Raw genomic sequence first — 24481 nt, 5'->3', positions numbered from 1 at the left:
GCCAGGTGTTTTAAAAGATGGAAAACATCACGCAACACTTTGGCCAGGGCAACTTGAGGTCATCATTTGATACAACAGTGTGTTACAGTTGCCTAAGAGCTGGGGTTTTTGCTTTTATTTTTTTAATGCAGGCAACTGGGTGGTTGAAATACAGTCACAGTGTCAGGACAATGCTTAGGACAAATAAAGAGTTGGGGAATAAAAATTATTCTTTACATTATTAGATAGAGAGGGCAAATACTCTGTGTCACTTAGTTTGACATTGGTAAATGTGAGTCGCATTCTGACATCCTATATTTCTGGTTCTCTAACACATATTTCCAAAACAAATCTTCAAAGATGATCAGAGACTGCAGATAGTGTCTGCTTAAACCACCAGGAATGAAATGTCAAGAAGGCTGACTTCCAGCCAGAGCAATACACTCCTGTGGATGATTTCAATAATGGGGATGATATTGGCTGTTGAGAGTTATGCCAAACAGACTAAGGGCCACAAATGGCCCAAAACAGAATGTTTAAGAAGACAAAAGGGGTACTTAGAAATCTGGGTTTGTATTGCTTTCTGGAGAAGGGCCACAGTCCCCTCCCCCTCTCTTTTAAGTGCAACCTCTCCCCAGGAATCAGCTACTATGTGCAACTAGAAGGTAAGAATGCACCCATTACAAATACTGAAAACCTCTTCATAGAGAGGAAGGGTCCCACCTTTGAGGGGATGGGAGTGGGGGGAGTGCCACCTCCTCTTACTTTGGGGAAATGAGCTAAAAAAGGCAATCCACTAAAAATTCCATTAATTAACTACACACCAAAAGAAGTCTTCCCAAACCAATTAGCTATAAATATTCACCGTCTTAAGTCTGTCTCAGGGATGCCCACCACACTATTTGGGAAGGGAGGGAGAAGAAATTCAGTGCAGAACAAAAGAAATGGAACACACAACTGGGCTTTTACCTGGCTGCCTGCCTTACTGAAAAAACGGAGACAGACAGTGCCTCTCGTTCCTCCAGAGTTACAAAGGCCACGTGAACAGCGGGAATGTCATCTGACAGATCCACACAGAAGCATGCAGGAACACAGAAACACAGCTTTTGCCAAAACAGGCTTTCCACCGCCAAATGTGACACTTTACTCTCCACTACCCAACAGTGTCCACTTCTGTCCTCGCTACCCAGGAAAGCCCATGTCCTCCAGGGGACCAAGGACCAGACCTTCCTCTAGTCTGGCACTTCTGCAGAGTTGAGGGAGAGGAGGTGGACGGGAGTGGGGGTGACAGGTCAGCGCCATCCAGTTCCATCATCCCTCCACAGACAACGCAGGCCTCAGGACACGCCCTACAAGCAACTCCCTGTGCAGTCACCCTGCTTTTAACTCTCTAAGCAAGATTAGGAATAAGCCTGCGATCAGAGCACAGGCCAAAAAGTTCTCTTCTGAAAGGCTGCCCTGACTCTGACTGGGGAGTTGGGGGGGTGGGTTAGCAGAGGCAGGGTCTATAGGTGACCACGATACGCACCACGTTCCCAGTGTTCAAGCTACAGGAAGTGGCTCTGCGTGGGTGGGTGGGTTTTCTGTGGAGAGAACCGAGCACCAGAGGGAGGGGACTAGGAAAGCAGCACCCAGCAGCTTTCCCTTGTTCTGGGGAGGAGCCTTCCTCTCTCCCTCAGGATAAATCTAAAATCCTTCTAGGGACTTCCCTGGCGGTGGTCCAGTGCTTAAGACTCTGCACTCCCAATACAGGGGGCACGGGTTCGATCCCTGGTTGGGGAACTAAGATCCCACGTGCCATGGGGTACGGCCAAAAACAAACAAACAAACAAATAAAATTTTTAAAAAACCCTAAAATCCTTCTAGAGTTGAGGCCTTAGATCCAACTTTAAAAACTAAACTAAAAAACATTCCTTTTCCCAGGGAGAAAGGAACAGGGCACCTGAAATCCAGGATGCCTGCTTAAAGGGCCATAACCTCTTCTACAGGTTCACCTAAAACATGTGGGCAACCCTGGAATCACAACAGCTAGCCAGCACCACACCTCCCCGCAGACACAGAGCAAATGCAATGGCTCGATGGGAGATGGGGTGGAGATGTCAAGGCACAGCGTGACCCACAGGAACACACGGCAGACACTCAACACACTTGGGGAGGAGCAACCTACAGAAAAGCTTGATGGGCCCGTCTTTTGTGGAAGCAGAAAGAACAAAGAAAATAACAAAAGAAAAATTAGATACGGTTAGTGTTCAGCGGCTCAGCAGTCCACACACTCTTAGCAGAGAATTCCATGCTTCTGGGACACATTTCACAAGGCAGCACAGAGCCAAAAATTCATTTCCATTCAGACCTGCCTTAAAGACACCCTTATTATTTTATTTTAAAAAATAACTCTTTCTTAGAAAAGGGGGAAAAATGATTTCATTATAGTGCTGCCAAAGAGCCATACTGACCTGCGCTAAGTATTCCATAAGATATAAACAAGTTTTTTTAATGAAAAAATAATCAGCTGAAGTCCCAGTTCTCACTGTGAAGTTCCAAAGCATATTCTTCCAAAGAGAAACAGCAAAGGTTACAGACTACCCAGGGGTCTGTCATTGATGACCTGACCAGGGAATGGGAACCAGGTTGGTCTAACAGATTCGAGGAGGTACGCCTTACACTTCAAATGCACATTTCACACTACTAATATATTCTGTATAAAATGCAAAGAAAAGTCCACAAGATAAACTCAGGGGACCTCCTCCTGGTCCCCTGACTTGGTCACCAAGAAGACACTTGCTCATTGCCTGCTGAAGAGATAAAACATCCAGTTGCCTGTGGATCTAGGGGTCTAGTGATGTCACAGGTTTCTGGCTTCCCAGGGGGCCCTTGGCATATCATCTCAGCTGTCTCTTGGCTCTATGGGGACATCCTGATGCTGTCTGGTCTCTTGGTTCCAGAGAGAGAGTGTTACTGAATACACTGGCAAAGCATCTCACAAAATGGGTTACAACCACTAAGTATTAACGGCCGAATTAAGGATGAGTAATGAAAAGAGATTAAAGGCCTTGTAGAAACTGCCTGATCTCAAGCTATCAAAGACTCGTAGGGATTTTATAATCCTTATGTCTTGTAAAACACAACATCTTGTAATTGTTTAATGGACGCTTACGGCACTGAAGAGGAGTTTCTTCAGTCCCACATACAGTCCTTCAAATTGCATAAGACACAAAGGGGACAACTTCCCAATGTAGGAATCCTGAAGGGAGCAGTGAGGGATCAACTGAACACAGTTTCACACTATAAAACTGAGGCAATCGATGGAGCCAACAAATTGTAAAGAAGAAGAACCCAGGAAAAAATTTAACCAGAGAGGCCAAGACTCGTTCAGAAAGGAGTCCTGGACGTGCACATCTGAGACTCTTGGCTCTTCTCTCCACCAAGGCAGTTCTGAGGTCCAAGTCAGAGCCCAGGTGAATGAAAGTAGAGGCTGTATCACACATTAGGTTTTGTCAGAGAGAAAGGAAGCAGGACCAAAGGAGACACGCGCTCATGGCGAGCGCTCCTGAGGGGTTACAGGGAAAGCCTCATCAGTGGGCCCACGTGCGCATGGCAATGACACTATCACTGAAAACAGCCTGTTGATGTAACAGATTCCTGGGGCTCCTTAAGAGGTTTTCTGTTTGTTTACGTTTCAAAATCCAACAGTTTCATGATGACGTTCCTTTAACTTTTGTCCTTCAGAAGCAATAAAAGTTTTAGAAGAAAGCAGTAGACGAGGGAGACCTTGAAAGGTCGAAGTAAGTCATTGGTTTACTGCCAACACGACTTTGAACAGGCATCTTGTTTGACAGTTTTATAGGAGCTGGGGTGGAAGTAAACACCACAGATCTGATGTGGAACATGTTTGTTACAGGTGGTTTATTGGTGTCGAAAAGGGCTTCAGTCACCAGGATAAATTAGTCCTAATGACTGGCTGGTAAAGCTGCTGATGGGATGGACATGCTAAGAGATGGAGACTGGGACATCGTTTACAGCTGAGACCATCATTTACACTTTGGGCAAAAGGCTCTGAAAACCACTGCAGCCTTGGAAATGAGACCATTAGAGTGCTAGTTCATCAGAAATAAGAGACCTCATGAAGGGACTGAAATGGTTGAGGCAGCAGAATTATCTGACGTCACAGGAACGGCTTGGCAAAGCTCAGAGCAATTCCAAACGCCAGGGAAACACTCCATGACTGGGAAAACAGCTTGCGGTATTTTAGAAAAGAGTAAAAATTCATTTTCGTGAGTCAAAAATAAGAACTTATATTTCAAGACATTAGAGCAACTCTCTTCCTCTCACCCACACCCGCCCCGTTTTATTTCTGGTGAGGGAGGGATGCCGCATTCTATCCTGGGCAGCAGAGCATTTCAAGGCAAGAAGGTACTGCTGGTGGCAATGCTTCCCTTTGAAGCTTAATTCCACTGTAGTGAACTGTGATGCCCTCAAATGCTCAGAAGAAACGCCTGGAAGCCTACATCAAGCAATTAACACAGAGAGGTATTTTCCCCTTTTATAGATGCCATCGAAAATACCTTCAAAGAAAATAGCCATAAGCACTGAAAGCACGCTGTGTCAGAGCTTGGACTGTCATGTTTGCTGAACCCATGAAAATGCACTGATCCCTAAGAAGGTAACCTGTCTCTCTTCCCTTCTCTAGGTGGGGAGAGAAAAGGTAGGAAGACAGTGTGAGATCAGAACTTCCTGTCACGGAAAGAGTGACAAAGGCTACTGAAAGAAAAATGCCTCCTGTGCACAATTTCCCCTTTACTGGCTGCATTAGCAGGAATGTTCTTATATCAAGAGGAGACACGTGATTTTACAAGAGACCTGGACTTTGAAAGAATGGCCTGGACCCTCTGGAGGTGAGACAGTTGAGTATTTGTATTAAATATCTGGGTCTTAAATCTGCGCTCTTACCTGCTAATCCTGAGTTGAAAACCACTGTGGGTGAAGACGTCCCGGGCAGCGGGGGTGCAGAGGGAGGAGGGGGGGGCAAAGGGGGAGCCGGCACAGTCTCAGCTGCAGGACCAGGGAGGGGAGGCGGGGGCGGAGGGGGAGGCGGGGGAGGGGGAGGGGGAGGAGGGGGCATAGGCGGCGTGGCTGGACCATTTCGCGCTAGCAAAAGAAAAGAAACAAATTGACTTTGAAAACAGGGGAAGGGTTTTTCCTGCAATATGCCATGTGTACATAAAGGACCTGAAAACAAACACTGAGGAGGACAAAGGGTTTTTTCCCCAAAGACTACAAAATGTCCTTGGTGACAAATGGGGAGGATTCTGCGCCATGTGTGAAATGAAGACGTATACCCTTCATCTCAAAAGGTAAAAAGTTCTTAGAATCAATCAATAAAAGAACATGCCAACAGAAACAGACAAAGGACATAGATGAACCGTAGGTAAAAAAAGAAGTACAGATATCCCAATGCTCTAGCTCAGCTCTCTCGCCAAGGCTTCTTACCGGCTTCAGGTGCGTCTGACGATAGAGGCAGGGGTGGGGGAGGAGGGGGCAAGGGTCCCGAGGCGGCGGCCCCCGTCACTGGTCCCACAAAGTCACCCACCGCCACTTCAGACCCCGTGGGCAATGTGCCAGAAGCCACGACCGGCAGGATGGCAATGTCCCCATCTCCTTTCTTCTGAATTTTAATGGTCCCTTGTTTCTCCAGCTCATGAATCTTTTTTTCTAGGGTAGACTGTCTTTGAATGGCTTCTTCTTTCTCTTTGACCATTTTCCTTAATGTGTGAACCTGGGTATTTGCATCTTTGTAGATTTCCTGCAAAAAAGCCCATGGTCAAGAGTTGGTCTTCACGTGACATTCGTGCCTATTACCGTTAAATTGGCAAATTGAAGATAAAGAAAATAACAAAAAAAGAAGGAAAAAAGAAAAAGGATACTTATATATATATATAGGAATTCTATGGAACTCAGCCAGAGTCCCATTCGTTATCAATTGTTCACTGGTAATGCATGCAATACATTCTAGCAGTTGTTACTGTTGAGGTAATTCTTTCCATTAATAAATACAGCTAAGTCAGTTTTCCCCACAGGTGAAGAGGAACAGGGCAGAGATGACCCAAAAATAATTTTATAGCTGACTTTGGAATATCCTGAGGGTATTCTGGTGGTGCAGCATGTTTTCTTTTCACTTTTGTTAAAATTCATTTGTTACTCCTAGATACATATCAGCTAACAGTAGACAAAAGCTCCCTAAATCAGACTTGGACAGAAGTCAGACTGGGATTAAAAATCTGCAAATCATGGAATAATCCACTCATGAGTAACCAGGGGCTGACTGTTTTGAATGGATTTCTCTGGCCTTCACAATGCCCCCTTGACCAAGCTCAGGACAGCAACTGTTGTAACATTTTCCCTTTTGTAATGCAGTTCACAAAACAGGCCAATGCTTCCCTCCACTAATTCCTTATTTCTGTCTAGGTTCTTCGCAGAAAACAAAGAAGTTACAATTTTCAATTCAAAGGCTGTCCCGGTTCCTTTTATAAGGGGTCCACAGAGGTTCCTGTGGAAGGATTTTATGGAACTCACTTGCTGGGCCTTACACACGTGATCTCTCACCACAAACCTCCAGCAGGTAGGGAAACATTCTTCACACCCTGTCTATTATTAATAATCTGAGAGTCTGAACTTGAATTGAGTCCATATGCTACGACTCTGTCTCGATGGAGTGCCAGAAAATAAATTTCCTAGAGTTAACTGTAGGACCTGTCAGAATATCAAGCAACACACACAGACATGATAACCATCACATAAAATGTGCCATATCATTAACGGTCATGTAAAGGCAAGCCATTTGCCTAAAAGCCCTCCAGGCATTTTGATGTTTTTATGTTCAAGCACATGGACGGCACTCCATAAATACCTGACCTGTAAGGTAAAACAATGCTAAAGCCAAACAAAATAGCTGGAATTATCTGATAATAAAATGGATTGATTTTGCTTTTGACTTTTTTCTTTCTCTTTCTCTCTCTTTTTTTTTTTTTTTTTTTTTTTGGTGAATGCCAGTAGGTCTTGTCTATGTTGTGATTTCACCGTTTCCATGGCAACTGCCAAACCTGGTTTCAAGCAGAAGCAAAGCAAAGAAATACGAAGAAGTCCAAGTCCTAAGAAAAATAAATAAGTGGCATGAATTAAATCCATGCTGTGTTTTTAGTTCCAACCAAATGGGTGATCCACAGAACTCACTCAGACTCATCCAGATGGGAAAATACTGTTGCTCCCAAAACCTGTGATAAGGAAGTAATGAAGCCCCAGCATCTGATTGCACACACATGTGAAGACATACCCTAACTATGTGTACTTTTCATTTGAGTTTCACCTCTGAAATGGTTCCAGTAAATATGCCGCATCCATGCCTCCCTCTGCTGTGAACATATGCGGGTCCCATCTACTAGGCTAAAGCTAGAGACGTTCCCTGCAATGCCCACCTGGGGCGGCTGCCATCATCACACTTACCCGAACAACATCCAGCTCCTTGTTCCTCTGCATGAGCTGCTTTTCCAGTTCCACGATCTTGGACATGGCTTCATTCTCTGTGTCTTGCAGTTTTTCCGACAACTGTAAAGTTTTGAAAGGGAAGATGTGTCACAACAAAGGATCATTCTCATCAGGTCCTTGGTTTTCAGAAAGTGTAGCTCAGAGACCACTAGGGGCCCAGCAGAGTCCTGCATGTGTTCCCCAAGTTGTTTTCTGGAAATGTTAATATTTATAAGATGGTGCTGAATACATACTTGTTTCTAAGAGGAATTCATTTACAAGGGATCCTTAATAAAACCCATAAGTCAGCTCCTTAGTGTTTTGACATACACAGTGTGTCTTTCTCCATTTCTGCAGGGGCCAGCAAGGGTAGAGAATAGTAGGTGAGGGAAGAGGACGACTCACCTTTCCCTCCCTAAGAAAAGGCCATTAGGCAAAAGCTTTTGAAAATTGTTGACCCAGAAAACTTGGTTTTGTTCTTATAAGTCATCAGTTGAAAAAATACTACTGCTTGTTTTGACTCAAACTATCCAAATAATAAAAGTCATTTTGGAGGGGTAGTTCAAATAAACAGGTGGTTACTACAATAGCAGGTTATGTAAGTATGGTCATGCAATGCCAGCTAAGGCTTTAGAGAAAGATGGGGTGAGCCATGAGTGAAAGTTACTTTTCACATAAGGCTCTAAAATTGGGCAACTTCTGATTTCTTACATCTCACTGAGAATAGTCACACATAAAGAAAATCAGGGAGGCAAGATGAGGAGGAAGAGTGGAGATTTACGCTGACCAAGTTCAGAATATAATATAAATATTTTAAGGGAAGAGAGAAAAAGGAAGAGCCTATAAATGCTCTCCCCAAGCAGGTACCAACTAAGTCAGCACAGCACTTACAAAGGGAGGGGTTTTGGCAACTTGGCCAAACCACAAGCCATGAAGATGCCCCTTTTCAGACTGATGGGAAAAGAGGAAGGACATTAAGCACAAGTAATACTCTTAACTAAGAAAATGCAGAGAAAAATAAATGGACGGTTCAAAGAGAAAAACCACGTCCCTCCAAAAAGAGACAATTCCTTTCACAATCAAGGACACTTTCAATCAGAATTCAGTAAAAGGATGTGGTCCTCACAATGTTTGGGTTTTAAGACACACCATATTCCTGTTCATTATACTGAGAGGACACTTCTTGAAAGAAGAGGATATATGGGAAAACTTGCCGATTTCAAATGCTACTGTTGAGATGAAGCTATTTAGAACTTGAGTACCCATGAGGCAGGAAAGTGAAGACCCGCCTCATGCGGACACTAGATCAGCCCGTCCACAGCTTGCATGGACACATTTGGTACAAGATGACTCACATTCAGAAGAAGATACTTCTTCACCAAACTGACATATTTTAGTTGCATTTCTCTTCAGGTAATGCAAATCTTCTAACTCTCTTGTACTTATAACTAAGGTGGCCAGGAAATCTGGACTCAGCAGAAACTGAGCAGTGAACGAAGGCAACGGGTTCCACTTAGTTGTAAGTAACATACCTGCCTTCGTTGAAAGAGCCCAGAATGGCTTCTGATCGCTCTCTAGCTCAAGTTGCATCTCATTCCTAGACTTCAAATCCTTTCATTCACTGCCATAAAAGCTAACATCTGTTCTGCCTTGCACCTAGCTGAAACGTTAGCCATTTTTCTGTTTCTGAGAGGTAGTTACATGAGAGATGTTTTCTTCCAGTTCTTCCACCCTCTCCAAAGCTGCATTCTTGGTTTCCGCGTCTTCCAGCAGAGCTCCCACATCAAACACATTGTCCAGGTAAGCCTGAATCTGTACCTGCAGCTTGTCACTCTCAGTATGTTTCAGCTTCTAAAAATCAAAATGCAGGAGAACGTGGTGTTAGCATATCTGTGGAAACACAACATAATTACCCAAGAGCCTACATGTTTTTGTTTGTTCCTTCCACGAGAGGTTTTTGTTGGTTGGTTGGTTGGTTTTTTTTTTTTGGCCACGTCACGAGGCATGTGGGATCTTAATTCCCCAACCAGCTATGGAACCCGGGCCCCTTGCATTGGAAGCACAGAGTCTTAACCACTGGACCACCAGGGAAGTCCCCCAAGAGAGGGTTTTGTATCTCATTCTCCTTAAGAGAACTCTGGAGTAACCATCTAAGAGGGTACCATCAGATTACTTTCTGGTGCTTACCCTCTCCCCAATATACACACATTTCCTCCCTAATCCTTCCTGTAGATATATTCCCCACGCAGATATATTCCAACCTAAAACATTTTTGATGCAGGTGAAATCAAGATAACAGAAAAATCAAAAGGGAACAACAGTCACAAGTAACATAAAACTTGAGGGGTATCTGTGTGGTAGAGGAGATTAGAGTGGGTGGTATCTTGCCTGGGTAGTGATGGTAGTTCCGGTTGAGGGTGAGGGGTACACGGGAGTCGAGGAAGACACTGATAGAGTATATTAGACTTGGGGATTATTTTAGCACTAGTTCCTAGAACCCATCCCCCCATAATTACTTGGCTAAGACACTCCCCCAACATGAGAAGCTCAGGGCTCCCAAAGCACAGATCAGGAACCTTTCCCCCATTCACTGCATTCTAGGGCCAGGCATCCCAAAGGAAGTCAACTAGCTCTAAGGTAAAATTAGAGGTCAAGTAAATCAGTCAATCCTTCTTACAAGGAACGTAAGTCATATCTTTCCCTGGGGAGCAGATGAGTGGCTAGAATAATATCTGGCACATGGATGACGCCAATAAACATTTACTGAACAAGTCAATGATGACGTACAAGGTTGGGTTTTTGTAAACTAATGAAGCATTTATATATTATATGCTTATGTTATTATTCTTCTAACCACTTCTATCAATGTCCGGAACCAACAGACCAGGAAGTTAGAGAAATACAGAGTTTTGGGAAAAAATCAAATTTTTAAGAGGAATTCTACTCTACAAATAAATTCTCAGGAAAACAGATTTTCTCCTAGGTTTAATCTAGAATTCTACATCTTAGCTGTCTTGAAGAGAGTATGTTCCATCTTAGTTTATGAGTCAGAACTGAAAAAAAATTTCTGAACAAGGGCAAAGTCTAGAAAAGAAAATGAAGAAGCAGCTTAGCGGGATTTTTCACAAGATTCACAGTGAGTAACAGGCGCTGATGTTACTACCTGTCATTGTATCCTGGCGCCTGAAATGAGCTCTGTGCAGCCACAACAAAACTGAACTAAACACCATTAGGAATACACCCAACTTTCATTCAAATATTGCTACTCTCAGGGCACGTGGATACAGACAAGAGAGGAACCCTGATTTCAAAGCAGGAACAAACTGTTGAATACAATATTCTGTCAAAGATATTAGTCATTCTTTATATAGGAAAGCAATTCAAACAAACTTTTCAATGGAAATCTTTCATGGCTCCAGCTGAGTAGAGTCTTTAGACAACATTAGGCCAGTCTACTCAAGGGCAGCCCAGCTGGTCTGATAAACAAGGCCATGAGCTGAAGAGTAACCAACTCTGCAACTCCACTTTGCGATAAACTGAGGGTACTGCCTGTGTAATTCCCTGGCTTCACTCTAAAGGAAGATGGGCAGGTGAACTCTGGAGATGTTCAAGGGAAGTACTTCTATTTTCTTCACTGTTAGAAACAGGCTTGAAATTGAGGTCAACAATTCTTGCCCTATTACTAGTGGCCTTTCAAATTCAAGTGGATCATTCCCTACACAGAAGGGAAAACAAAAGCCTGAGTCAAAAGACAAGGGCACATCCTGTGCACACACAGCTACTTAAGTCTGTTTATGATTTTCACATCAACTTTGTTTTTTAGGCAAAGAAGTTCAGGGAACTGGCTGAGCACTTCCGCAAGGGAGCAAGAGAAAGAGAAACTTTAGATCCCTCTTCTCTCAAGAACTAAAAGCAGAATTTCTAAAGACACAAACACTTTAAGCAGAATTTAACAGCTACATGAGGAAGTCTCTAGTGCCCACTTCCTCATTATTTTTTGATGCTCCAAGCATTTATTCATCACTCTATAGCAGTCTTGGTTTGACTTTCCCTGCCCAGATGGAGTCCACAGAGTAACTAAGAATGCACATTGCCCAACAGCCCGGATGAAGGGTACAGTGAGACTTGACCCAGACAGAGCTCAAAAGCAGAGGAAAGCTGTAGCAAGGCTCTAAGAGGTTATTTGACTCCAGTACTAAAAGGCTGCTGGCAGAAGACAATGTAAGGCCCTAGGAGGTCTGCAAGAATCCAGCTTCTCTGGCAGATCACATTACTCAGATTGGTTCTTTTAACTAGCACTACAGCACCTGACTGCATGGAGCCTTAAGTGTTCTTTGGTCATTATGGAAGTGCATTTCTGAGGGTAGGCAATAAATCAAGTCTCATATTGGAACGAAAGGTTACAGCTATACTTACATCCAAGTATTCATCCAGGCCTAACTTGGTAAATTCATATTGGAGGTGAACTCTGAAATTCATGTCTTCTACTGAATGGACTACAATATTAATAAACTGCATGGAGGCCACCTGAAATGAAATTGTCAACAGGTTAGATGAGCTCCAAACTTGTTTTCTCAGTTTAATCATAGTCATATATTTTCAATTTCACAAATCTAAGCTCACTTACCAATTTCCTTTTCCTTTGTTTCATTGGGTCTTTAAAAATATTTTACAATTTTTAAAAATTCAAAAGTTATAGAGGTACCACAATAAGATACCATTTCATATCCACTAAGATGCTATCATCAAAAAGAAAGATAATAACAAGTGTTGGCAAGGATGTGGAAAAACTGGAACCCTCATCCACTGCTGGTGGGGATATAAAATAGTGCAGCCACTTTGAAAAGCTTGATAGTTCCTCAAAATGTTATTCAGAGTTACTGTGTGACCCAGCAACCCCACTCCTAGGAATATACCCAAGAGAAATGAAAACATACATCTGCCTAAAAATTTGTACACAAATGTTCATAGTAGCATTATTCATAATAACCAAAAAGTAGGGGGAAAAACCCCCAATGTCCATGAACTGATGGATTACAAAAATGTGATTCCATTCATGTGAAATATCCAAACTGGGAATATCTATAGAGACAGACAGTAGGTTAGCAGTTGCCTAGGACTGGGGGTGGGAAAAATGACCGCTAATGGGTACAGGAATTCTTTGGGGGCGGGAGGAGGAGGCAACAAATGTTCTAAATTAGATTGCAGTGATGATTGCACAACCCCACAAATACGCTAAAAATACACTGAACTGAGCACTTCAGATGTGTAAGTTGGATGGTATGTTAATTGTATCTCGCTAAAGCTGTTTTTAAAAAGTCTTATAGGCATATACAACACACTCAGTTATTACCAGTACATTGTAGAAATGTGATAATTATTACAACGAAGAACATTTAAATCACCTGTAATCACACCACGAGGTAATCACTTCTAAAATATTACTGTGGGCCCCGCCATACCAACAGGACAGTAACAGAGCTTCTAACCCATCTTTCCATTTTAAACAATCAACCAGTTTCTATTCCATAAAAGCCTTGGATTTGCTACATTCTCCCACAACTGCATCAGTGGCTCTGATCTGCCACAGAGAAAACCAGTCCCCAGCTCAGTAAATAACAGAACACAGTTTAACGTATCTATTTTGTTTTCAATAGGGACAGTCAGTTTACTTACAGTGAAAATATCTCACTAATGCTTTCCCTCTACGGTTACCCAGAGACTTGCAAGGAGGTATGACTGTGGGACCCACATTCACACTTACTCTGAAAACTGCCTCGCTCTTCCTCTCTCCCCCAAACCCCACTTTTTTTATCTTGTTTAAATTGTTTTTCTCGAGTTCGATTCTTCTTTGAGTATATGTTACCCATTGGGTATCTGTGGAAGATGTGTAAACTCTCTAGGTTACATGAGGAATCTATCACCATTTACTAAAAAATTACGTCAGGTGCTATGGCTCAATAAGGTAAAAAAGATTTTGTCACTTTTTTGTTTTCTTTTGCCCACACAAAAAAAATAAATACATAGTAAGGTCTTATGCTACATTTGAAGCATTTATATTATGTTTTACATGGAATATGTTGTTAGGGAAGTTGTGCAACTTAATTGCATTCCCAAGACAGTTTAAGAAAAGCCTCATTTTCTGGAAAAAACAAATATGGCTAGATTTTGGCATCTTTCCATTTCTCTTCTAAAGCAGGTGTAAGTGATCTATGGAGTGTTATACTATGCCGAAGAGGCAACTATTTGCTAGATGGCACATAACTCGAGCACATAGTATCCATATACTAACAGCCTCTAAATAAGATTCTCCAATGCATGTTCATAGGAATAAATGAACCGACAGGAAATATGCTCTCACTTGTCAACAGTGCAGGTGTTGTAAAGGGCTTAACATCATTATAATTTCAGTAGAAACTCAAATGGCAGAGAGATCTGGTAGGTATGATAAATGAGTGAAGTGGGCCGCGTGTAATACAATAGGGAATGGTGTGGACTGTGACAGACTGGAAAGGCTATCTTCACACTTAAGGAACAGGGACAACTTGGCTCCAGCAGCTGATACTCTACGAACAGGGACCTAGCGTTACCAGAACTTTTTAGTTCTCAGGAAAATCAGAAATCTGTAATTTAAGGCACAGTTTTCAAATTTTTTAATGGAAGGACATCACTGTCAGACTAAACTCACAAGCCTGTATGTATGTTGGCTTCAGCCTGGGAGGCTCCAGTTTGCAAGGTCAGCTCTAAAGGAACAAATAAGTTCCCCCTATGAAGGCAGAGGAAAGATCCTGGTCAGGTGAGCCAGGGCATGACTTCTTTACATATTTGCCACCAGTGCAAATGCTAGCCTTAAACTCTCCAAAAAAATCCCAATAACAAGAACTAAAAGGTCAATGTAAAAGTATTCCTTGTTTCAAATTTATTTTTTACCTTTTGAAAAAGTATGTATACATATGCCTTATGGAACAGAAAATCTCTATAAAAGATTTCAACCGATACTGATTTTGGAAGGGGCTGAGGACTAGGAAGTGTATAAAATTTGAGGACCCAGAAAACATTTTTCATATAAAAGGGTTAGAAATCTGCAAAGCTATGGTCCATGTTTTATAATCACTGAAGCAATTCAAATGAAAACTGCCTGGCACCCCAAGCACAGGTTTTAGAAGACCTGACGACAGAAGAACTGAACGGAATATCTGCTCCAGGCTAGAAGGGATCTGGGAAATTAAGCCCAAGTAAAGAATCTCCTGGGTCCAGAAGTTTCCAAGGTCAACTGAATTAGGTCAATGAAAGCAGACCTGGGTGTACTCAAGGGTAATCTGGCTCTGGAAATTCTCTACAGTGGATTCCACCTTCAGTCCAGGATTAAGATTTAGGTACATAGATTCAGAAGTGCTCAAACTCCTTTTGCTTTTTGTACCTGAAGATGACAGTCCTGCTGCTGAATCACACATTTTTGCACGTGATTTACCCTGCTAAGGAGACTTGCAGCATGATCACGCCCTCACAGAATTACCAGAGCAGGAAATCAAGGGAGGAAAAAAAAAATCACTGCTATGTATTAATTTGGGGGATATACACCGTCAGTTCTACAAACCAAAGCACTTCAGTCTTTGAGAATACAGTCTGGAGAAAACCACTGGCTGGGGTGTACAAAAGGCAGAAAGGTTAACATTCTTGGTTTCTACTTTAAGGATTCTTATGAGCACTATTGACAGCTAAAGCTGGCTCTTGCAGGCATTTGTGCCAGGTGTTAACTTCCTTTTCCCAAATGCGTGGCTTCACCCTTTGCTATAAATACAGTTGACCCTTGAACAACATGGGTTTGAACTGTGTGGGTCCACTCACAGGCGAATTTTTTTCAGTAGCAAATACTAGGTACTACACGATTCACAGTTGGTTGAATGTGCGGATGCAGAACCGTGTAAGCAGACGGCCAACTGTAAGTTAACAGGCGGGTTTTCCACCGTAGGGAAGGTCAGCGCCCCTAACCCCCCGCATTGTTCAAGAGTCAACAAGAGTACTGTAATCAGTACTTTTGGCCTTTACTATAGTGTATACATATATAAGAATAAAACTGCAGATAAACGCCATAAAGGTAAAATACAGATTAAAAGAGCAAGTCTAAATTGGATCTTTAGCATATTATACTCAGTTTCCTATCCTTTATAACATATAATACATATGTATGTATAATATATAAATATAAATGGATTTAGGAAATAACTGCTAAAAACTGAGTTTGCTTTATTGAAAGTAGTACTGAAATAACTCACCATAAAATCTATGTTATTGTCCTCATTTCTGAAATGTTCCATCAACTTCTCAAAGCGCTGTTTTTCTCCACAAACCTGAAACACACATTATCATCATGCATGTGAAATTCCAAACATAAGCACTCCAAAATTAGATGCAGAAATTTTAGCATTAATAATTATTTCCAGAACATCTATTTTTTTTTCCCCTCTCTCGCAGGCTATTTACTTCTCTTCCTATAGTTAACACACAAACAGCAAAGTGAGCCAGGACCAAAGCTCACCCTTGGTCTCTCTTGCATGTTCTCTTGCTATTTTGAAATCCATACCGAATGTGCTCTTTTTTCACTGGTCATCTTTGTTTGTCCCACCAATCTTTTTAGCTGGCATTCAGAATCCCAGACTGTTGCTTATGGTTACAAAGAAAAAAAAAAAAAAAAAAAAAAAGACCATACTTTTCCTTTTTACAAAAGTACTTTTGAAACAGACATGCTAAAAGATTTTAATAATTTTGTATTTAAATTCTTTGAGAAGCAGATTCAAAATGTTCATATCATGTCTAACCAAATCAAATAATTTTAAGCATAAACTACAACATAAAAACTCTGGGAGGCTATCTAACCCATTCAAGGTGGGTACAGAAATTTGCAGTAATTTGTAAAGCAGCACTCCAGAGGCCTGAAATACACACATTCAGCTTGAATTAATGCTTTTGCTGAACAGGTGAAATAAGCAGATAAAATACTGTGAACTCCAGAGCCCCAAGGTACTCTGCCTATACGTGGAATTAAATACATGGAGTTAAGAACACAGAGTCAAAGAAAGATTTGTACCAAATAATGACTCTCTGGAGACTTATGCCCCAAAAAAATCAAAGGATGAACTTTAATTCTTTCAGTGTCCTTGTCTACCTTTTTTGGAACAAAGTCCTAAACCCATTGGTTGATTCATTCCACCTTCAGAAACTATTTACCTGGACACCCGTGGGCTTCTTGTTATGTTAGTAAGACACAGTCTCTAGTCTTAACATTTTTTGTGAATTTAATCCAGGTTTCACATGCTTAACGAAATTTTCTGATTCCCTTTGTGGTCTTAGGAATACTCAGGCCAATCCTAAATCCTAAAGATTTCTCCTAAAACGATATTTCATAATGCTATAATGCAGCCATTTAATTCTGTCATGTTAAATTCCGTGTGTGTGTGTGTGTGTGTGTGTGTGTGTGTGTGTGTATACACATACAGACACATACATTTTGGTGAAGAGAATGTCCAATGAAGGTAGGAATTTTATGTTTTGTTCCTTACTCTATCCTCAGCATCTAGAACAATGCTTAGCATGTTGTAAATTCTCAATATTTGTTGAATTGCACTGAATAGAGGATAAACAAGAAATTATGTTAAAATACTCCTTTCCATTATGGTTTATCACCTGATATTGAATATAGTTCCTTGCACTACACAGTAGGACCTTGTTGTTTATGCATCCTATGTATAATAGTTTATATCTGCTATATTCAATATCCGGTGATAAACCATAATGGAAAAGAATATGAAAAAGAATGTGTATATATATATAACTGAGTCACTTTGCTGTACAGCAGAAATTAACACAACATTGTAAATCAACTATACTTCAAAAAAATGAATTAAAAAAAAAGAAAAAAAATACTCTTAACGAACGGGTGAATGACTTACTACTACTCTCCATGATGTTTTAGAGGGAAACAAGAAGCCTCAGACCTCCGTAGCCAGGGACTAGGAGTCAATCTTTAGTAGCGGTTCCTGTGCCTTGACCGTGTGCTGGGAATGCTAAAATGAGCAGCTCCCACCTTTGAAGGACTTCTAGTCTCAAAGCAACTTAATTTTCTCAACAGATTCAGACCACAGTTTACTATATTCTGATGACAACTCCCCATTTATCTATACCCACCTAAACAAAAAATAATTATAGAAGATAGGAACAGTGCATGGGCTGGGTCTGGAGGAAGGGAAGGAGGCTCCAGAAGGCAGAGTTTAAAGGAAAGCCTTTAAAAGACATGTGTGTCGAATCCCACCCCAGACAGCCCAATGCAGGAGGCCCAGGTGGAGCTGGGGTGACATGGGCAGGTACATTTGCAAAGCACTACAGACCATTCTGATGCTCTGCAAAAGCTGAGAACCAGAGATTTAAAGGATGCCATGTTCAGCCCCGGGGCCCACCAGCCCCTCTGGAAAATAGGCACAGGTTCCTGGAAAAAAAGGCTTGTTGAATGGGGCACGGAAGTGCAGGACCAGCTCCCTAGACCATGACATCAGTGACATCTTGTGCCCAAAGGCATACGTGGCTCTAGCCTGCAAAAAAAAAGCCCAATGGGTGAAAACTGGCAAGGCTTGGTATAGAAAAGGTTAGAATTACAGCCTAAATTTTCTTTAAGAGAAACCTCAACATAAGAACTTGTTTCCCAGCAGGACAATTTACTTCAATCTGCTTTGGGAGGTGGGTAGTGACAGGAGAAAGGAAGAGAGGTGCTTCTGGATGTGGGGACAGCTACCAACTCTCCTGAGAAGCAGGCTGGGATTAACGTGCTGTTGAGCAGCTAGGCACTCACTGAACCAGGAGAGGCAGCGGCCATCAGTGAGCAGTGACGATGAAGACAATTCCTAGGAGGGCAAAGCTTTCCAAATCAAAGAATGTCAGAAACCTGCAAAGTACCCTGGGGAGTCTGGGGCCCTCAATATATGAATGAGACTGACACCCAGACAGATCAAAAAACTCCAACTTGATGAAACGTCCACACAGAGGTTAGGACCGGGTCCCCAACTGCCAGCCTGATGTTCCTTCCCTCACACAGCCCAGAATGTTCCGATAAACATATTCAAGATGATAGTAAAAGCACTCCAGAATTATCTGAGACACCAACAGAGACGGAAAATGTTATTATTAAAAACCGCAATCAGTGCTCTCTTCGGCAGCACATATACTAAAAACCGCAATCAGGGACTTACCGGGTGGCACGGTGGTTAAGAATCCACCTGCCAATGCAGGGGACACGGGTTCGAGCCCTGGTCCAGGAAGATCCCACATGCCTTGGAGCAACTAAGCCCATGCGCCACACCTACTGAGCCCGCGCTCTAGAGCCCGTGAGCCACAACTACTGAAGCCCGCGCACCTAGAGCCCGTGCTCCTCAACAAGAGAAGCCACCACAATGAGAAGCCCGCGCACCACAACAAAGGGTAGCCCCTGCTCGCCGCAACTAGAGAAAAGCCCACACACAGCAACGAAGACCCAACGCAGCCAAAAATAAAAATTAATAAATAAAAAAAAAAAACAAAAAAACCCCAATCATTCCATCAGGCATGCACTTGATGTCCGTGCACCTGAATCTCCCATGGAACGTCTAAAAATGGACGATTCTTAGGGTCTAAATCAGGACACACTGAATGAGAATCTCCATGGTTAGAACTAGGAATTTGCGCTTTTAAATAAGACTCAGATTTGTTGGACCAGCATTTAGAAACCAATGGCTTATACAATATTAGACTAGCTGATTTAACCCCCAGCCTTTCTGACTACCAACTGTAAACTGGATAGCTACATCATTAACTCCACAACTCATTCAACTTCCAATTTAACTACACAAAAAAGAAATATAGTTACTATAACTGGGTGTCATAGGAATGCAGCAGGGATTGGCCCACTGTCCCTGCACAGGTACAATGAATAATAAGGTAACTCCCAAATAATCAGGGATTGTGTCCAGGACATTAAGGAAAGTGGATTTTATATAGCCGAGGAAAGCACATGTGGGCAACAACAGAACTACTCAGATTGTTAATAGAAAGAGATGGCATCAACTCCAGAACAAGCAATATTAGATTAATATTAAGCTGAATTAAGATCCCAAAAGTCATAGTACTAGCCTGGTAGATAGGAATAGACATTAAGAGGAGCCTTGAATATATGCCTTTCTTTAGAAATCCCTCATTCCGTCAACAGACAAATGCATGCTGAGAACATGTGCTACGAAACAGAGTATTAAATATCTTTAATCTTTAAAAATAATAGACTTAAATGTCTTCCAATTTACAGCTCCTAGGAACTTGGTGAAAAGGATCCAAATACATAAAACAACACGTTGCCAACATAGATGCCAGTTTGGGGAAACTGTGAAAGATTGACCACTCTCCTCATCCACAGTAAGAACTAGAAGGGCCCCTCCTATCAGCTCCACCAAGCCCTTCTCTGTAAAGGTTTAGACTGCTCAATCTCAACTAATGAATTCAGGGTGGTACTTTCTGACATTGTTCTACAGGAACAGCATGGATTCCCAGGGCCCCCTTCACTTCTGCTGGGGAAAAAAAAAAAAGGAAGCATACGAACAAGATTCATATTTGTTTCTATGTTACTTTAGCAATCATTAAGCCAGAGTATACTACAATCCCACAGGAAATGGGAAGATGTGTTTGGGGAAGGTTGGTAAAAGTCGTGTCCCACATCAAAGGAAAGTTGTCCTAGCTCATACAGCTCACATCTGGACCACCCCTGCACACTTGTTTCAAATAAGATCATCATGGATGAACACGCCTCTTCTCTCCTTTGAAACTGGCCTCATTTAGAAAACCTGATGAGGATGAAAGGAACAAGACACTGATCCCCAATTATTTTCCGAATCTACACAATGGCCTTCGGGGGGGTGTTCTCAAGGCCTTCATCAAACGTACAGGAGAGCCAGGAGCATGTTTGCATGTATATATTAGTGTACATTATAAACTGCTGCATATAACTTCCATCTGCCAACAAAGACCAGACAATATATGATCTGAAAACTTTCAACTAAAACAACTGTACTATTGCAATTGAAACCTGTCATTTCTTGACTTTTCTCTTCACTGGTATTTCTCATCCCCCCACTAGCTTTGACATCGGTTTCCTATATCAATAACAAACTCCTATATCACTGGAGTAGGGAGGGTAGGGAGTGAATTTAAGAGACACAGCCATAGAAGGCTGAGCAGAGACTGGAGAGAAGTCTACTGCATCAGGAATTAGACTTCCACAGCCAGGGCCACCAGAAATGAAGTCAACAAGGCAGAAAGAAGTATATGCTTTGGAAAAGCATATATTCTACTGTAAACTTAAGAGGCACCTTCATGTATAAATCATTTATAAATCAGTCTCATGTGAATAAATTCACTGACCCTAATTAACACTAGGTCAAGTGAAAACACTCAGGCTGGGATCGATCCTGGACCACTTGTCTGCAAACACAGGCACACATCTACCCACCCCTGTGGGGTCCTGCCTAACACATCCAGCCCTCTTTGCACCTTTAAGCTCTAACACTGGTGGGGGTGATGGGATATGAGGGCAGAAATGAGTCTATGTGGAGTATTAAACAGGGGACCATAAAACCTAGGTTACAAGTCACGGTACCACCATTACCGCACTGTGAGCTTGGGCAATTCCGTGAACTTCCCTGGTTTTCACATCCATTGATTTGAGAACCTTAGATTATACTGTTGGTTGTGAAATCCTTTTCTAGGAAGCTGTAAGGGTTACAGAGGAAAGTGTTGGGGGTTCCAAGGATGGTGGGGCACCGAGGATGGGGGTCCTGGCAGGGGCAGGAAAAGCACAAATAAAGTTCTTGAGACTTCTATCCTCATTCATCCAACTCTGCTTTATTATATTGAGTTGCCTGGTAAGATTTCTTCTGGGGGACAAAAAAGATTCATTGAATGTTTTCATTGCTAATAAAAGTTTGAAAAAAATTCACTCGGTATCTTGAAGCTCTAAAATTCTAATCTAGTCATGGCAATATAACATGATATTCCCAAGCAGACTGGCCTGGAAGCTCTACACAAACCAAATTTAGAGAGATGCACTCGGCTCTGCAGGCCCTGAGTACCAAGCTTGAAGGGCAAAGCCCTATCTCACGGCATCTTGGCTCACTCTGCTTGTGAAGTGGATAAATCCTGCCCTGCCCAGATAAAACGGGCCACACCCAAGGCAAGCAAGATACATTTTCACTTCAAGGAGAGCTGAAGCAAAAGCACAGCTCCTGCGAAAAACAACTCAACCCTGTTTTCCAACATCTGTGAAAGACATTTCTGACCAGTGTCCCAAAAAACCATATGGATAAACCGGAGGCTCTGGATACAAAAGAGGCAGTGGCTTAAAGCGTCTCTAAAGGTGGGCAGAGTTTAGGGGATGATTTCCCTAAAGGCTAACAGCGGAGAAAAGATGGTTTTACAAAAGCCTTGTAATAAAGAGTATTATCTTGCTAGCCAGATGTTGAAATGAACAACAGACTGCCGTCCTTCAGCCATCTCTCCGTCCCCTTCAAGGTCAGTGACTGTCTTTGGCTTCCCCCAGCAACAGCTCCAGGGTACCACACAAAGTCTGCAGCCAGATTGAGGCCTGACTTACGAGGTGGCTATAAAATATGCTTCAGGGTTACTTACATAAAAATTAAAGGCCCCTCACTTAAGTGTTTCCTTCTTGCCCTGTTGCCTGGCGCCTGCCTCAATACTTTCTTTTTCTCTTCTCACAATAGGCCCCTATGATCCGCAGGGCTCCCTTCAGGAAGGCACCGTTTTAAAGGCACAGTCTATTATGACTGATTAGACTACCCCTCTCAGGGCCTGCCAGGGAACAAAAGTTCCGTTTTCTTTTTGGGGCCACATGAAGTGAACAGTTATTGCACCGTTAGTCCTAGGGGAAAGCATCTTTTACCTTCTATCAAGAGTACCAGCAGTCTATGGATTACTGACGCCATGATGGCTCAACAAAACCACTTTTCTGGGGTGTCTGTGGTGGTTGGGGTCTATTATCTTTTCCCCTGAGGTGACTAGACATTTCAAACACAGACACTGTGTGGCTGCCGTGACAGAGGCCGGCCACTCCGACCTGTTGCTGGCTCTCCCGTCTCCTTGGGATTTAAAAGCGGAAATGTTCATCAGATTGAAGCATTCTGAAACAAAACAACCTGATCTCACCCCACTGAAATAAAAACTAGCGAAAGCTAAACAGCAATGTATTCTACAATGGATCCTGCCTCCTCCCTCATAAATTAATAAAACATTTTTAACAATCTTGGGCTGGCAGACATCTGATTATGAACCAGAGGCTTCGTCCACATAATGCTAAACACCCTCATGAAAACTTCAGTTACTTTTCCAGATGTTTCCAAATATCCAGATGTTTGGCATCAGGTACACAAAGCATCCAGATGACCGTTTTACTTCCCATGCATATATTTTGCTGTACTGAATAAAGAATCCTGACATAGAAGCAAAGGGCTAGTAAAATCCCCAGAGGATAACTTGTTGACACACCACACCTTAAATGAGAAATGCATTTTTATCACTCCCCTTAAAAAAAGATGGCCTTCATTAAATTCTAGAGAGTAAGGCTCCACAATACAATTCCTCATCAGTGACCTCTTTCAGAAATATTCCTAATGTTGGACTTGAATCTCTCTGGCTTCACTGCAAGACTCACACCTCTTGGTCATCAGTAAGGATACAGATTCTTACAAGGCTTCTATTCCTACAGGAAGGCCAAAACACCTTCTAGTCCTTCAGAAAAGGCTGGTTTTTAAATTGGTAAATGACGAAGGCCTTCAGTCATCTCTGGGACAACATGCAAGTCAGATCCCTCAACAGTAGAAAAAGGTCTATTTAACATTGCTTTATTCCATTCATTTTTTTCCTCTCCACTTTGCCCTTTGAACGCATACTCAATTTGGTCAAGCAAGGCAAGGGAGGGGACACAACGACACATTTCTAGTGGTCATCACGTGTTCACTAAACCATAGCAACAGCACATGGTAGGAGCTGTGTAAATCCTGTGGCATTCCCACCACAGACCTTGGGACCTGCTCAGGAGGCAAACGTCAACCCATGCTCTCCTCTTGCATGAATCACAACAAATCAAATTAAATCAAACAAAGATGTGCTAAGAATTCAGAGCCTTTGAAGACAAGGACTCTTTGTTTGCTAGATCAAAGGCCTCAGTCCACAAATAGGCAAATGCCTGCAGTTTGTCCACTGCTCCCTCCTAACTCGCATTTCACATCTCTTCTACTTTCTTCTGTGCTCTGCCCCAATTCTGGGTCTTCATCAGGAGGACCCTGCTTTTAGCTTCCTGTAACCACCTCCACCCGGCCCAAGGTGACAGCAGACAACAGACTGGGGCAGCAGTTCTTAAAGTGGGGTGTTTGAACCCTGAGGGCCCCTGACACCCCATGACAGGGTCTGTGAGATCAAGACTATTTTTTATAATAATACTAAGATGTTACTTGCCTTTTTCACAGAGTTAACATTTGCACTGGTGGTGCAAAAGCAATGGGAGGTGAATAAAACTACTGGTGCCTTAAAAGAAATCAAGGCAGTAGCACCAAGTTATATCAGTAATCACTGTATTCATCACAGCCATGCATTCTCAGTTATTGTTTATTTTTTTAATTTTTAAAATTAAAAAAAATTTTTTTTTATATTTTGGCCGCACCGCTCATCATGTGGGATCTTAGTTCCCCGACCAGGGATCGAACCAGCGTCCCCTCCTGGAAGCACAGAGTCTTAACCACTGGAACACCAGGGAAGTCCCTCAGTTGTTTTTTTTAAAAAGCCAGTTTCACTTAAGAGTACCCTTGATAATGCAATAAAAAGTATTAATTATATTAAATCACAACCCCTGAATACACACCTTTTTAATATTCTATATGAGGAAAAGAGATCCCTGCATAAA

At 42.2% G+C, this 24481-nt stretch overlaps 1 protein-coding gene across 3 annotated transcripts in view; it reads right to left on the bottom strand.

Annotated features, from left to right (window-relative positions):
* FMNL2 (formin like 2) overlaps positions 1–24481 on the bottom strand; it is a 307483-nt gene that overhangs the window by 20065 nt on the left and 262937 nt on the right. For all 3 annotated transcript variants that reach the window (XM_059927874.1, XM_059927872.1, XM_059927873.1), the window contains exons 10-15: positions 15774–15848; positions 11914–12024; positions 9199–9348; positions 7477–7578; positions 5467–5779; positions 4927–5124 (exon numbers count right to left, since the gene is read on the bottom strand). In XM_059927874.1, coding sequence (XP_059783857.1) covers positions 4927–5124; positions 5467–5779; positions 7477–7578; positions 9199–9348; positions 11914–12024; positions 15774–15848 — 949 coding nt within the window. The remainder of the gene's footprint in view (positions 1–4926; positions 5125–5466; positions 5780–7476; positions 7579–9198; positions 9349–11913; positions 12025–15773; positions 15849–24481) is intronic.

Source organism: Balaenoptera ricei, chromosome 7 (assembly GCF_028023285.1).
Source record: "Balaenoptera ricei isolate mBalRic1 chromosome 7, mBalRic1.hap2, whole genome shotgun sequence".
NCBI lineage: Eukaryota > Metazoa > Chordata > Mammalia > Artiodactyla > Balaenopteridae > Balaenoptera > Balaenoptera ricei.
The sequence above is the reverse complement of the archived record's forward strand: the minus strand, read 5'-3'. Positions and strand labels throughout refer to the sequence as shown.